At 36.8% G+C, this 14,666-nt stretch overlaps 2 protein-coding genes across 3 annotated transcripts; both read right to left on the bottom strand.

Annotated features, from left to right (window-relative positions):
- Positions 1-590: 590 nt before the first annotated feature.
- Positions 591-7,881, bottom strand: LOC122356829 (integrin beta-1-like). The gene is made up of 16 exons (XM_043255904.1): positions 7,620-7,881; positions 6,931-6,997; positions 6,582-6,667; positions 6,287-6,485; positions 5,320-5,490; positions 5,002-5,237; positions 4,499-4,654; positions 4,327-4,422; positions 4,094-4,183; positions 3,503-3,643; positions 2,763-2,965; positions 2,445-2,683; positions 2,102-2,324; positions 1,726-1,946; positions 1,212-1,378; positions 591-1,098 (listed from the first exon to the last, which is right to left on the bottom strand). The coding sequence occupies exons 2-16, from the start codon at positions 6,995-6,997 to the stop codon at positions 1,033-1,035; spliced, it is 2,361 nt and encodes a 786-aa protein (XP_043111839.1). The 5' UTR covers positions 7,620-7,881; the 3' UTR covers positions 591-1,032.
- A 284-nt stretch (positions 7,882-8,165) lies between these two features.
- Positions 8,166-14,451, bottom strand: itgb1b.2 (integrin, beta 1b.2). 2 transcript variants are annotated; one of them, XM_043255915.1, is made up of 13 exons: positions 14,290-14,451; positions 14,103-14,169; positions 13,808-13,893; positions 13,513-13,711; positions 12,409-12,570; positions 12,099-12,325; positions 11,651-11,806; positions 11,446-11,538; positions 10,959-11,039; positions 10,612-10,740; positions 9,814-10,016; positions 9,496-9,734; positions 8,166-9,132 (listed from the first exon to the last, which is right to left on the bottom strand). In XM_043255915.1, exons 2-13 carry the CDS (start codon positions 14,167-14,169, stop codon positions 8,921-8,923), a joined length of 1,854 nt encoding a protein of 617 aa, XP_043111850.1. In that variant the 5' UTR covers positions 14,290-14,451; the 3' UTR covers positions 8,166-8,920. The 2 variants fall into 2 exon arrangements, with proteins under 2 accessions (XP_043111850.1, XP_043111846.1); XM_043255911.1 differs by having other exon boundaries at positions 10,612-10,755; positions 14,290-14,450.
- Between the last annotated feature and the right edge of the window lie 215 nt (positions 14,452-14,666).

Genomic DNA, 14,666 nt, shown 5'->3' with positions numbered 1-14,666 from the left:
GTAGCAGCAAGAAGAGATGCTGTGGCAGAACTAATTACTGCAAAAATACACTTAACCCCTTCCATTGTCTTCAAATCAGTTTGACCAGTTTTGTCTTAATGAATACCACTACGCCGTTTGGGGTAGCAGGCAAAACGAGAACACTACCAAACGAAAAACAGAAGCCTTGTAGTGTGATTTTTTAAAACTTTACAATCAGAAAAAAGGTACAAAAGCTTTCGCTTAGGCGGTAACTTTTGAAAGCATACAAATATGTACTATTTGGGTAGTAATATGTATATTTTAGGTGCTCATATGTACATTGTATGCATCCTTTAGGGGTAATTTATGTGTAAAGGTGAACAAAAAAGTACCACACAGCTCTCATACATGTTTACTCAAAATGTAGCTAACTCTTAAACTCTTAAAAAATTTATGCATTTACAATTTACAGTTTTGGGGAATTTGGGAAAGCAAAAACGTTGATGATTCATCTTGTACAACACAGATTTTAGTCCAATCAAATGTTCTCAGAATGAGAATGCCCTTCCCCCAAATACAAACATCCACTGACTGTGAAGAGAAAAAATGGGAAGCTCATAACCAGACTGTTAAGAATAACAGAAAGACTGTTTTATTGGCTTTATAGAAAGTAAATTAAAAAATAATAATCGTTGGTAAATTTTGTTTTGACTTCTTGTGCTCTGGGAAACCATAATCTCATAGGAAATGAGGAGTTTCATATTTACATATAAACATTACAAAATATAAACAATATAATTAAGCACATGGAAACTAATCAACTCTAAGGTTTGGATCCAAAAATGCATTTGACAGGATAATGGATGAAAAACCTAAAAAAATAAATAGTCAAAATTTGAAACGGACGATAAAATTGCTGTTGATATCCAAGTAGGTGTTTTTGTCTGAAGTCACAGTTTGTCCCAAATTAAATGTAGTTTATGATACGGTATCAGGTCACCAATGTAAAATCCGGACGATGAAGCAAAGACTAGCTGAGGTCCACTGCTGCAAGCCATCCTGAAGATGCAATCACTTTCCCTCATATTTGGGGTTCACCACAGTTGTCACAGCACTTCTATAGATGGGGTTGTCACCCTAAAGACAACAGCAGGAATTATTATCCCAGTACTTTTTCCATAGCATATACAGCCCTTAAAATGCTTTTATTTGCAATATTAAAAGAGAAATACTAATAAAGAGGCGCATACTGTGTCCCATTTGGCATTCATCTTCTCTTTCTCGAACTTGGCGAACTCTCTGCGGTCATGAATAATCATGAGCAGCTTCCAGATGAGCAGAAGTGCTAAACCAATCAGAACGATTCCGGCGACCACACCCGCTACGATGGGAATGATGTCAGGGCCAGAGGGACATTCTGTGGACACGAGGCAAAGCATTATGGGAAACAAAGTAAAACTTGTATGAGTTATCAATCAAACAAAATTCACATGAAACAAACACACAATTTTATTTTTTACACTATTGCGATGCATTTCTGATTGAAACCGCTTCTCAAACAAGAAATAATGTAAGGTCAGACTTGTTTTTTTCCATGCATCGTTTTCTTTCTTTATCGCTGCAATTTCATGTTACGTGAATAGAAGACATTAAATAGTAAAATCAATAAGGTTTACTTTAAAACTAATGCTTATGTAGACACTACATAAGTATTCAATATTAGTATTCAATGTTTGCTAAAAGAGAGTTTTTATATATTTTTACCCTTTTTCTCAGCCACAATGACGTCAATGCTGTCATCGCTTTTGGTAGTGTAGGTAAAGTAGAACCAGCAGTCGTCAGCGTCACGCTCTTTGCATTGATTGATGGGCTGGTTTTTCAGATAATAAAGCTCCTCCTTAGTCTTCACTGATGTAATATTGAAGGATTTGCAATCTTTCTGACATGTACGTTCCTTGCCAAATCGTAGGCACTCAACACAGTCCCTTTAAGGTAAAACACAGAGAAATGTATTTAGTGCTGCTAGCTGAGATTAAATTAGTTTGCATGACAAATTAATCGGATACGAGCCAGTTGTTCAACCTACTGCGTTAGCTATGTTAGTCTAACCTCATTAGCAAATATTCAGTCAATAACTCACTTGTGTTGATTGCAAATTCTGGAGCAGGTTGGGCAGATTTCACAGTATGGACCCTCATAATTTTTGTCGGTACATTTACACACGCCGCACTCGCAAATGCCCCGTCCGTTACAGATCAGTTCGTTACTGGTCAGACAGGTGGAGGTGTTCAACGGGCATTCGCAAGCACTTCCTTTATAGTTAGCATCACAGATACACTTTTTGCACTCACATCGACCATGACCTATGGGAAAAAGAATGACTCAGTGAAGTATTTTCCGGAACAAACATCTAATTGGCAGCATCCATTCACAACAATAAAATACATCAAAAAGCAAGAGTGCAAATTCTCAATGGGCTGTACCTCCACAGAGCTTGTTGTTGGAGCGGTCACAGCTGAAGTTGTCGCACTCACAGAACTTTCCGCTGTATATCTCCTCTGGGTTTTCTCTTTTCTTGCACTCACACGTTCCACAGACACATTCTCCATTGTTGCTGCAGATGTCCGTCCCATTATTCATGCGGCAGTTAGCGTCCAGATCATCTGTCAGGAACTCATCTTGACTGCACTCGCATAATCTGCCTAACCGGCCTTCATTACACCTGTTATAAGAGATAGTATTGAATCAGGATAATTGTCATATTGTCTACATTTGCTTATAAAATTAACAGCCTCTCGAACCTGCATACTCCACACTCCAGAGTGCCATGGCCGCCGCTACACTCCGGACTGTTTAGGATTCTGTCTTTTCGACACTCACATTCACAGACAAAGTTGAGAACAATTTCCACCTTCTCGCTGAAGCCCAGCGGGTTGATCCTTATAGTCTCTGATTTATCTTTAGATGGACAGCCCTTGGCTGTAATTTCTATATCAAACTCCACCTATGAGGTAAACAACAAGCTCTTTTTACATATTTAGAGACTCACTAAAGAGTTGTTCATCGTAAAAACACAAACAAACAAAAACATTAGGAATTTTAAACACATATGAAGATTTTATATAATTTATTAATTTTGTTATCAGTAATGTGCATTAGTTTGTTTTGTGTTGCAATTTATTTTATTGGTTTCATAATTTTGGATGTTATCAGAACTTTGTTAGATTTCATACAATTTTATTTTGTCAATGTACAAACGCAAACATGCCATCTGATGTTTTTAAAAAATATTCTCACCTTATTTTATGGATAATTTCTTTTTTTACCATATATGTAACCTTTTTTTCTATAATGCGCTATTTTAGGATGCAGTACTTCATCTAAAACTTGCATGCACCATCAGTTTATCTACAATAAAGGTTGCTTTACACTGATTTGCACAGAACTGAAAACTAAAAAAGTGTGCACTAAGTTTAAGCCACAGCTAGCAAATGGGAGTCATTCTACATGCGCAGACAAGTTCATATCTTTACCCTCTCACCTCATCCCCAATGGAGATGTTGGAGCACTTTCTCCCATTTTCTCCTTTCTCGCTCACTCCATTCTTGCAGTGGGAGATGTAGGAGATGGACACACCAGCAGGTAACTTGCTGTTCTCCAGAATGACCTCTGAGGACAAAGACTGATTGACACAAATAAACAGTATATAAGCACTTGGAAATTAGTCATTCAAATACTACTTTTAAAGTGATAGATAATGCACACTCTGACATCATAATTCAATGCAATAGAATTGAATTAAATATTTAATACTTTAAAATCTTGTTTTGTGTTACACAGCAAAAGAAACCACATAGAGGAACCACATAAAGGTGAGAAAATGATTTTTGATGTTAATTTTACTGGTCACAGAACTGATCCAACTAAACAATAAGTGTCTTATAATTTTTAGATCTTTCAAATGACTGAGTACATATTTAAGATTATAAACAACACATATGCGTGGGAACTGCTGTAAAGTTTCTTTGCAAGAAAGATAAAGTGGTTTTAGTTTCACTTCCTTTTAGCCCCAAAACTAGAACTAGAGCTGACCACAGCAAACCATTACTGACATGTTTAAATTTGAACTCACATTATATGCATCAATGATGAGCTGGATGACATTGGAAGAATTGGTAGACAGTGTCCCCACTGCTGATTTAGGGATTAGAGCAGAAAGCTCCTATTACACACACACACACACACACACACACACACACAAGCATTATAAGTCAATACATACTATAATCTGAGATAAACCTGATGCTTATATTATAAGATGATGAACATAATTTTATTACAATTAGGAAAATATATGATACACACCTGATAAAGATCTCTGAATTGTTGTGTCACAGCAAAGATGGTCTGAATGTTGTTGTCACTCAGTGTGTCTACCAGCTGAGAGATGGAGGGGTAGTCCTGTAAAAACAATAGAAATCAATGAAGCACCATCACACACTCTATCTATCTTTCTATCTATCTTTCTTGTACTTACAAAGTAGTTGCTCATGGTGTACATATTATTATCCAGGTGGCATCTCCCATCATTTGGACGAACAATGCCACCCAGTTTTCCATCTCCAGCAAAATGGAATCCAGCATCCGTGGAGAACACAAGGAGACGAGTCACATTCCTCCAGCCGATCACTTCCTGAAATACAATCAAAACACAGCAGATAGAACATAGCTTCAAATGCTCAGATTTTGTACAAACCTGTTGAATGCTGCTTTGTGAGTGATGTTTTCTCAAACACTCGTTGGCTTTCAGGTGAAAGTCAGAACTAATATATGAAGATAATGATGTATACATTATAAAAAAATAAATACCGTATCATAAGTTAATATGGAGCATTTTCCATTAGAAAATTATTGGAACGAAAAGAAAGTAGTTGTGGATGCAGCCAGCCGCAAGGCAAGTACAACACTGCATGTGTAAACATGTTTTGGAGACCTTGCCCATAGTTCTCTGGCATTTAAGGAATGTTCAGCTCGACTCACCGTGCAGACAGCAGCCTGCATGATTGCATCAAATCCTGCCTCTGGAGAGTCCAGGTTTCCAGAAGTTTTCTGCTTGCTAACCTCTTGTGAAAACAATGCACCGTCGTCGGTCAAGTTCAGAACATTTTTGTAGCTGAAGGGCGCTGAGCAATCATTTGGAAAACATGGGTTCTTCAGATATTTTGGTGTCATCAAAATGTAAGGCATGACTAGTTTCTCCAAGAATGAACCAAACCCTGCAAATAAGAGTTAGAAGATAATTTAACAAATAAAAACGTGCGCAGGAGTGAATGTGAGCTTGTGTGTTAACCTTCTAACCTATCCGCAGGTCTTTCGTGATGTGCTGCATCGCCTTGGCAAGTTCGGTTCCCAGGTTTTTGACATTTTCAAGATTACTTCGCATGGAGTCACTAAGATCCATCAGAAAGTACAGATCGATAGGATAATCTTCTGCCCTCTTGAACTTGAGAGTAAACTTCTGTGATTCACCTTTAATGTGACAAAGATGAGAGACAAACAGAAATATGCTATAAATGCTATGGCTTATTTGCAAAACCTATTTTTAGCAGATCAGACTCCTGTTACTATGCATACTAGTAAAGGAATAGTTAACGTAGTAAATAATTCAACCACATGCAGAACTTCCTATGCAGAACACAAAAGGTAATTTTTAAAAACATTTTTATCCTGGCTACATAATAAAAGTGAATTAGGGCTGTCAAGCTCCAAAATCAAAACAAAAAAACAACATATTATGTATGTTATCTATCGGCTTTATCTATCGACCATCTTTAGTCGTGCAATAGCTTTGTTTGATGAACAGAACAGAACAGAAATTTGAGACCTTTGAGAAAAGTTTAAACAAAAAAAAATAAATTTATTAGTCAGACTCTTATTGATTTTCCTGTTAATATGTTAATGAGAGCACATGTCAAAGTTTTCAGTGAATACGTTTCAGCCAATTTCTTAGAAGATTTAGGTTTAGAAGATTTGAAATGTGACATAACATTTCAAGTACTTTTGTGCTAATTACTTTTACTTTTTATGTACATTTTCCCCCTTCGTAAACATCCTCTTAGTCGTCATTCACTTTCATAGTGGCTAAAGAGTGTCAGATATACTCTTTAGAACCATCTGTGGTCCATGAAATAAATAATACATATAGCTTTGGAAAAACATATGGGTGAGTACATGATGAAATGACATTTTGCTTAATATCTCACATTTACAACACATTCAGGCACATCCAGTGATGTTTTTGTTATTCACAGATAGGGTTCAGTACCAGATCGGAGGTTCAGGGTGAGTTTCTGTGGCTGGATCTGAGTGATCTCATTCAGAATCTGTCCTCCGTCGACTTTACGGTTCGTGACGGGTTTGTTCTTGTTGACGGTGACCGTTCCTCGAGGGTTTTCTATGCCGAGTGGAGTGCAGCCTGCCTTTTCCAGAGAATCTCTGTCATCACACCGTGAAGGTTTGAAATCCTGTTAAGATGCAAGCAGAGACTTGTACACATTCTGGTAAGTTCACCTTCCAGACTCAGGAGAAGACGGTCAAGCTTTGTAGACAAAATAACTTACCGGATCTTTGCACCACGCACACTGTGGCCCGATCTGAATACACTCTCCACATGTTTTGGCATTTGTAGAAATACATATATTGCCATCTGAATGCAAACACATAACATCACCTTTAGAAGACAAGATCTAACTTTGTACAATTTTAAGTCTTATGATTTAAATAATCATAATTTCCCAGTGACTGAAAACATATTTTGCAGAAATACTCAAGAAGGTATTATTCTTTGTATATTTGTGCCAAAGCCGCGCACTTATTCATACAAGAAACTCATAAACCTAAACATTAAAAGAATGCCCCCTAAGGCCATAGAAAGTAGCTGTGTTGCCGTTGATAAATGACTTGTATTACCTGTTTTTGATCTTACATGAGAGACAAATCCTAGTAGAGCTGATATTAATAACACCTTCATATCCATCTAAATGCAGAAGAACAGAAGTTACACAGAAACACATCATGGAGAGAGGGAGAGAGATAAAGAGAGGGCAATCACTTATGTACAAATACACGTAATTCTTGTCTGATACTCACTGTAAAAGATTTTTTAAATGTGCATTAATAACTCTAACTCTTTTGATTTGATACGAAGTATAATACTCTTTCCACCAAAAAGTAGGTTGCCATTAAAAAAAAGGAGAGGCAAAGGAGTGTCTCTGACTCAGAACAATGAAAGAGACAGTTAATCATTGACTCTGATAACAAATAAAATATTCAGAAAGAAACAGCAGCACCAAGAAACAAACTCTTACTATTTTGTTACTATCTTACTATATATATATATATATATATATATATATATATATATATATATATATATATATATATATATATATATGTATAAAGAGAGAGAATAAGGCAGTATTAGAGTAAGTGATTGATCAGTGAATTCTATATTTGCTCGAACAATCTTGATCTGACATATATACATATACAAACAATATTTATTTGCAGAATCTATCACTAATGAAGTGTTATTAGTTTTAATCACCATTTTAAAAAAAGTGAAAATTGAGAGAAGTGAAAAAAGCTTAGTTACTCACCTTAACACATGCTCCTAAGGCTCTTCCTAGAATTGTGTGTTTATTAAGTAAATGTTTATATGCTCAACTTTTCCTGCTGTCTTGAGTTACACTCCAGGTTACAGTATTCCTTAACAGTCCTGCAGGCATATGAAGATTGTTTCTGATACAGCATAGAAAAGAAAATAACCGTGTTTCTATTAAGTGTGTGTGTGAGTGAGTGTGTGTGAAGTGAGTGCAGGTCTTGTACAGCAGTTCAGTCTCACACCTCGCACACCAACACAGGAAACACAGGCTGAAGGATTGTAAGGGCGGGACATGTCAGAGTGAGGCTCCTCCCCCAGAAGACTAACATTCGACTTCAATCAGAACTAAAATGTAAAAATATGCTCAGTAATAATAATAATAATAATAATTACTATTATTTAATGTAAAATATTTCTCAATGCATGAAAAAAATGGAAAATATTTTGAATAGTATAATTGCCATAAAATGTTTAACATAGGTAGAGGAGGAAATGAGGCTTAAGCATCACAAATAAAAATATTATCTATTCAGAAAATAAATGCTTTAAACCAGTTTATTTGTAAAATTATGAAACATTCTCACATTCATAATTAACACAGAAAAAAAGTCATAAAAAGTATAGAATGTATTTGGTTTCTAACATGTTGTTTTAGTGATGATAAAATGGCAGTTTGTTCTATATAGTACACTCTCAGTTTTACAATAATATCGTGTGTGTAAATATGTTAAAATAGGTTAAAATAACATAATATGCAAGCATAGCACAGCAATTAACATTTTCATGTTGACTTATGACATCCTATGACACATCACAAATCTCCTGATCACATCTTTTAACAGAAACAAAATGAAGAGGGTTTGTCGACAGTTGACATAATTTGTCTCAAATTTTAGTTGGATTGCTAATCATGCATGTGGGTCATTGGTGCTTAAAAGATTAGTATACCCCAAAATTAAAATTCTGTCATTAATTACCCTCATATCGTTCCAAACCCGTAAGACTTTCGTTCATCTTTGAAACACAAATTAAGAATTTTTATTTATGTAATCAGAGAGCTTTCTGACACTCCATAGACAGCAACACAACTAAAATGTTCCCAGCAAAAAAAGCCCCATAGTAAATACATGTTATTTGCATGTTATGAACTAACCCTTTAAATCCCAATGGTTTTTGCTTATGGCTATAATTTTCCATTTTCTCGGAATCTGATAAGCGTCGTTTATAATTGTGACTACATTTAAAAGAACTTTGCTAACCATTCACTTGCATTCAAACAAAGAAAGTAATTGAAAGTCAGGCTCTGGAGCAGGTTGGGCAGATTTCACAGGTTGGACCCTGAAACTTTGGATTCGTACATTTACACACGCCACACTCGCAGATGCCCTGTCCGTTACAGATCAGCTTGTTACTGGCCAGACAGGTGGAGGTGTCCAGACTGCAGTCACACGCGCTGCCTGTATAGTCAGGATCACAGATACACTTCCTGCACTCACACCGACCATGACCTTTGGGGAAAAATTTGATCAGTCATAAGGTGTCCTCATTAAAACAAATGTAATATTCTTAAATCCAGATATGTTTAAGCAAAACAAGTAAAGATATATTAAGCCTGTTTTTTTAAAAATATATATTTTCTAGTTATGTTTAGTCTCTGTTTACTAAAAAAACGCAAAAGTAAATGTTCCACCTATGAAACTTTCTTGCCTATTTAATACAACAAAAAGGTGAAAATTATAAGGTTTGTGAGTACAATTTCCTGCTGATTTTAACGGTGTTCTGTATTTTTAATTAAGCAGAAGCAAGTATGCATTTCAATATAAAAATGTATTTAAAATAAATATATTGTAGTGCAAAATAGGACTGTGTACCTCCACAGAGCTTGTTGTTGGAGCGGTCACAGTTGAAGTTGTCGCACTCACAGAACTTTCCGCTGTATATCTCCTCTGGGTTTTCTCTTTTCTTGCACTCACACGTTCCACAGACACATTCTCCATTGTTGCTGCAGATGTCCGTCCCATTATTCATGCGGCAGTTAGCGTCCAGATCATCTGTCAGGAACTCATCTTGACTGCACTCACATAATCTGCCTGACCACCCTTTATTACACCTGTCATAAGAGATAGTATTGAATCAGGATAATTGTCATATTGTCTACATTTGCTTATAAAATTAACAGCCTCTCGAACCTGCATACTCCACACTCCAGAGTGCCATGGCCGCCGCTACACTCCGGACTGTTTAGGATCCCTTCTTTACGACACTCACATTCAAGGATAAAGTTGAGGATGATTTCCACCTCCTCAGTGAAGCCCAGCGGCTTGATCTTTATGGTCTCTGATTTATCTTTAGATGGACAGCCAGTAGCTGTTATTTCTATATCAAACTCCACCTATGAGGTACAACACATTGTTTTAAAGAAAAGGTGCATACCGTTTATGGGAACTGAAATAGCCCGTAGAGTGTGTAGGTTTTATCTGCGACATGCTCTTTAGAATGTTGAAGCAAATCAAAGAAATTCATATAAATCCATATCAAAGAAATCTGAGAAAGAAGACAGAGAAAGTTTGTAACCAAGTTGTTTTGGTTCACTATTGACTCCCATAGTATATTTTTTCCTACTATCAATGGTGACCCAAAACAGCCTGGTTATAAACTTCTTCAAAATATCTTCATTTGTGTTCTGCAAAGCAAAGAAATTCATACAGGTTTGAAACTACTCAAGGGTGAGTAAATGATGACAGAATTTTCATTTTTGGGTGAACTATTCCTTTAAGGCCTCATGCACATGAAAAGATAGAATTAACTTTATTTATTTAAACAACGCAGTTAGTCACTCACTCTCATCCTCAATGAAAATGTTGGAGCACTCAACAAAGGGTCAGTTCTGTTTGGGAAATTTGGTATCTAATGGAAACTAATGAATATTTGATGAAAATGCATTGATGCAACTGCATAAGAGTCTAACTGTAGGATATTATTCTCACCTCATCCCCAATGGAGATGGCAGAGCATTTTCTTCCATCTTCCATCTTCTCCTCGCACACTCCTTTCTTACAGTGAGAGATGTAGGAAATGGACACACCATCAGGCAACTTGCTGTTCTCCAGAATGACCTGTGAGGACAAAGACTGATTGACACAAATAACACAGAGAGTACATTAGTCCTTGGCAGACATTGCAATTTCTAGTGAGTCTGAAGACCTTGATTATTTGGGTTAGGTGTGTTTAATTGGATAGTGACCCTCATCCAGGAAGTTTGGACATCCATGCTCTAAAATGAACTAGAACTGCCATCCAATACTTACATACAAACATTATAAAAATAACTCACGTTATGTGCATCAATGATGAGCTGAATGACATTGGATGAATTGGTCCCCACTGCTGATTTAGGAATTAGAGCAGAGAGCTCCTAATGCACACACACACACACACACACACACACACACACACACACACACACACACACACACACACAAATTACGGTTCTGTCCAGGATTTCTAAATTGCCTAAAATAATGATCAAAGTACAGCGATACAAAATCAAATGCATAAGGAGCTGTCCGCTTTGCTCTCTATCACTCTTGTAGTACTTAAATGTCGGAAATTTATAGATCTGCACAAACAACCACAACCTGATTTTTTTAGGCAATTTAGAAATACAGGGGGTGTACTAGGAAGTGACACCTTTTTAACATAAATGCATTATGAGTCAATACAGTCTGACTTAAACCGGATGCTTATTATGAGATGATGAAAATTATGCTGTTACAATTTGGAGAAGACATAATACACATATTGTATTGTATAATACACACCTGATAACGATCTCTGAATTGATGTTTCACAGCAAAGATGGTCTGAATGTTGTTGTCACTCAGTGTGTCTACCAGCTGAGAGATGGAGGGGTCCTGTAAAAAACAAATGAAATCAACAAAGCACTATGAAACACTCTATCTATCTATCTATCTATCTATCTATCTATCTATCTATCTATCTATCTATCTATCAACACATACTTACAAAGTAGTTATTCATGGTGTACACATTATTCTCCAGGTGGCATTTCCCGGCATTTGGATGAACAATGCAACCCAGTTTTTCATCTTCAGCAAAATGTAATTCAGCATCCGTGGAGAACACAAGGAGACGAGTCACATTCCTCCAGCCGATCACTTCCTGAAATACAATCAAAACACAGCAGATAGAACATAGCTGTCTATCAAGTGACAGTCAGAACTAGTATATGAAGATAACGATGGAGTATGTATACATTATTAGAAAATCAAAGTTTAGCTTCTGAATTTCTACATTTGGAGCATTTTCCAATTGAAAAACAATTTATTTGGAACAAAAAGAAAGTAGCCGTGGACGCAGCCATTTGTAAGGCAAGCACAACACTGCACGTTCAAAAATGTATTGGAGACTTTGCAAATAGTTCGCCTATTAAGGAGTGTTCAGCTCGACTCACCGTGCAGACAGCAGCCTGCATGATGGCTTCAAATCCTGCCTCTGAAGAGCCTAGGTTTCCAGAGGTTTTCTGCTTGCTGACCGCTTGGGTGAACAATGTGGTGTCATCTGTCAAGCTCAAGACATTTACGTAGCTGAAGGAGGGTTTGCAATTGTTTGGAGAACATGGGCTCTTCAGATCCGTTGGGGTTTCCGGAATGAAAGGTTTCACCGAGAATGAACCAAAACCTTCAAGCGAGAGTTATCAGATCATTTAGCAGCTTTAAGAGTGTACACAAGATTGAATGTGAGCATGTTGTTAACCTCCTAACCTATCCGCAGGTCTTTCGTGATGTGCTGCATCTCCTTGACAAGTTCGGTTACCAGGTTCTTGACATTCTCAAGATTAGGGTTGCTGAGGTCCATCAGAAAGTACAGATCGATGGGATAATCTTGTGCCCTCTTGAATTTGAGAGTAAACTTCTGTGATTCACCTGTAGGGTGACAAAGGTAAAAGACAAAAAGAAATACAAAACTTACTTTATAGGTGACCAGATCTTATTTAAAATCATAAGAATAACTTGCCCTGCTAAAAAAAAAAAATTTGAAACCATCACAGAGATTCTTATCGTTTACATTAAAATATCATTTTGAACCATTAACTTTTTTCAGTATAGTTTCTATTAAAACTGACACAATCCCCCATTGAAAGCATTAAATCCATTACATTTTCTATTGTGTTTTGGTAGGATTCTACTGTTTTGTTTTATTAAGCAGGGAAAACAGAAACTAAATAAAAATTCGGTAATCATTTAGCCTTTCTTGCTTATGTAAGAACAAACGGTTATTTTTAATAAATGAATGAATAATACGCTGGTCTTTTATAATAACCAAATTAAATATTAACTTGTACATTACATTACAATCCTCTGAAGTAATACAATAGATCTCTTTGACAAATTTGATTCACTGAGTCACCGATCACTTGTGTACCGCCGCTGCCAGGATTTGAATCAGCGAGTCGAACTTGAGAACGGAATCAATCCAACCAATCGAATTCATGAACGAGTCATCCAGACCGGCTCGGTGAATTAGCCGATTCATTGAAACGATTCGACTCAGAAGAATACTTTGTTTAATAATCGTACGTGTCAAAACGCAAAGTGAATACGCAGACCTGCATGGCTTGGACCACACTTATTTACATTTTCATTTTTTGTTCATTTTCTCATGCACGCGTCCTCTCAATCCGCATTCACTTTCATTGTACTGGAAAATACAAATATTCGAGTAAATTCTCCAAGTGTTTAATCTCTATGAAATAAAGAAAGTCATGGAACAACATGAGGGTGAGTGGATGACGTGATGTTATGTGATTTGTCCTTATCTTGTCTTTATCTTACAAATACCCTACATCTAGAGATAGGGTTCAGTACCAGATCGGAGGTTCAGGGTGAGTTTCTGTGGCTGGATCTGAGTGATCTCATTCAGAATCTGTCCTCCGTCGACTTTACGGTTCGTGACGGGTTTGTTCTTGTCGACGGTGACCGTTCCTCGAGGGTTTTCTATGCCGAGTGGAGTGCAGCCTGCCTTTTCCAGAGAATCTCTGTCATCACACCGTGAAGGTTTGAAATCCTGTTAAGATGCAAGCAGAGACTTGTACACATTCTGGTAAGTTCACCTTCCAGAGTCAGGAGAAGACGATCAAGCTTTGTAGACAAAATAACTTACAGGATCTTTGCACCACGCACACTGTGGCCCGATCTGAATACACTCTCCACATGTTTTGGCTTTTGCAGAAATACATATATTGCCATCTGAATGCAAAACACATAACAACTTGAAGTCAGATTCAGTAGGCTAAATTTCCCAGTAACTGTCTTGTGCAGAATATTATTTATTTTTATATATCAAGTGTCTACATTCATGCTAAAACAGTTAATCTACTCCCACAATATATGGGATAAACTCATTTATTAAAAGAATGCCGTGTTGCTGGCGATAATTGACTTTTACACAGTATTACCTGTGTTTGATCTGACACGAGAGACGAATCCTAGTAGAGCCGATATTAATAGCACCTTTATTTCCATCTGAATGCAAGAAACATTTGATAGAGATAATAATAGACCAATGATACAGACATAGATATTACATGAAATACTGAAAAAGAAAAAATATGTAAAATTAAAATAAATGTCTTCATCACTTACCTTAACCCCTAAGGCTCTTTCGAAAAATCAATTTATAAAGTAATTATCTATATGCTCAACTTTTCCTGACGTCTTGAGTTACGCTCCAGGTTACAGTACACCTTAACAGTCCTGCAGGCATATGAAGAATGTTTCCGAAGTGGCACACAAAACAAGATAACAGCGGTTGTGTGTGTGTTTAGTTAGATGGGGTGTTGTTCAGTAGCTCAGATACAGCATCAGCAGTCACGGACGTCACACACAAACAGACCGTGAGATGTGGGTGGGACAACCAATCACTATGTAGCAGAAACATCTTGTCTAACATCAAGATCTATCCTTCTAGCCATCTTGGCTGTTACAGTATACATCACATATGACATACACTAAAGACATAG

The sequence above is a fragment of the Puntigrus tetrazona genome, chromosome 2 (assembly GCF_018831695.1).
Source record: "Puntigrus tetrazona isolate hp1 chromosome 2, ASM1883169v1, whole genome shotgun sequence".
Classification (NCBI taxonomy): domain Eukaryota; kingdom Metazoa; phylum Chordata; class Actinopteri; order Cypriniformes; family Cyprinidae; genus Puntigrus; species Puntigrus tetrazona.
Note: the sequence above shows the minus strand (reverse complement) of the source record. Positions and strands in the feature narration are given on the sequence as shown.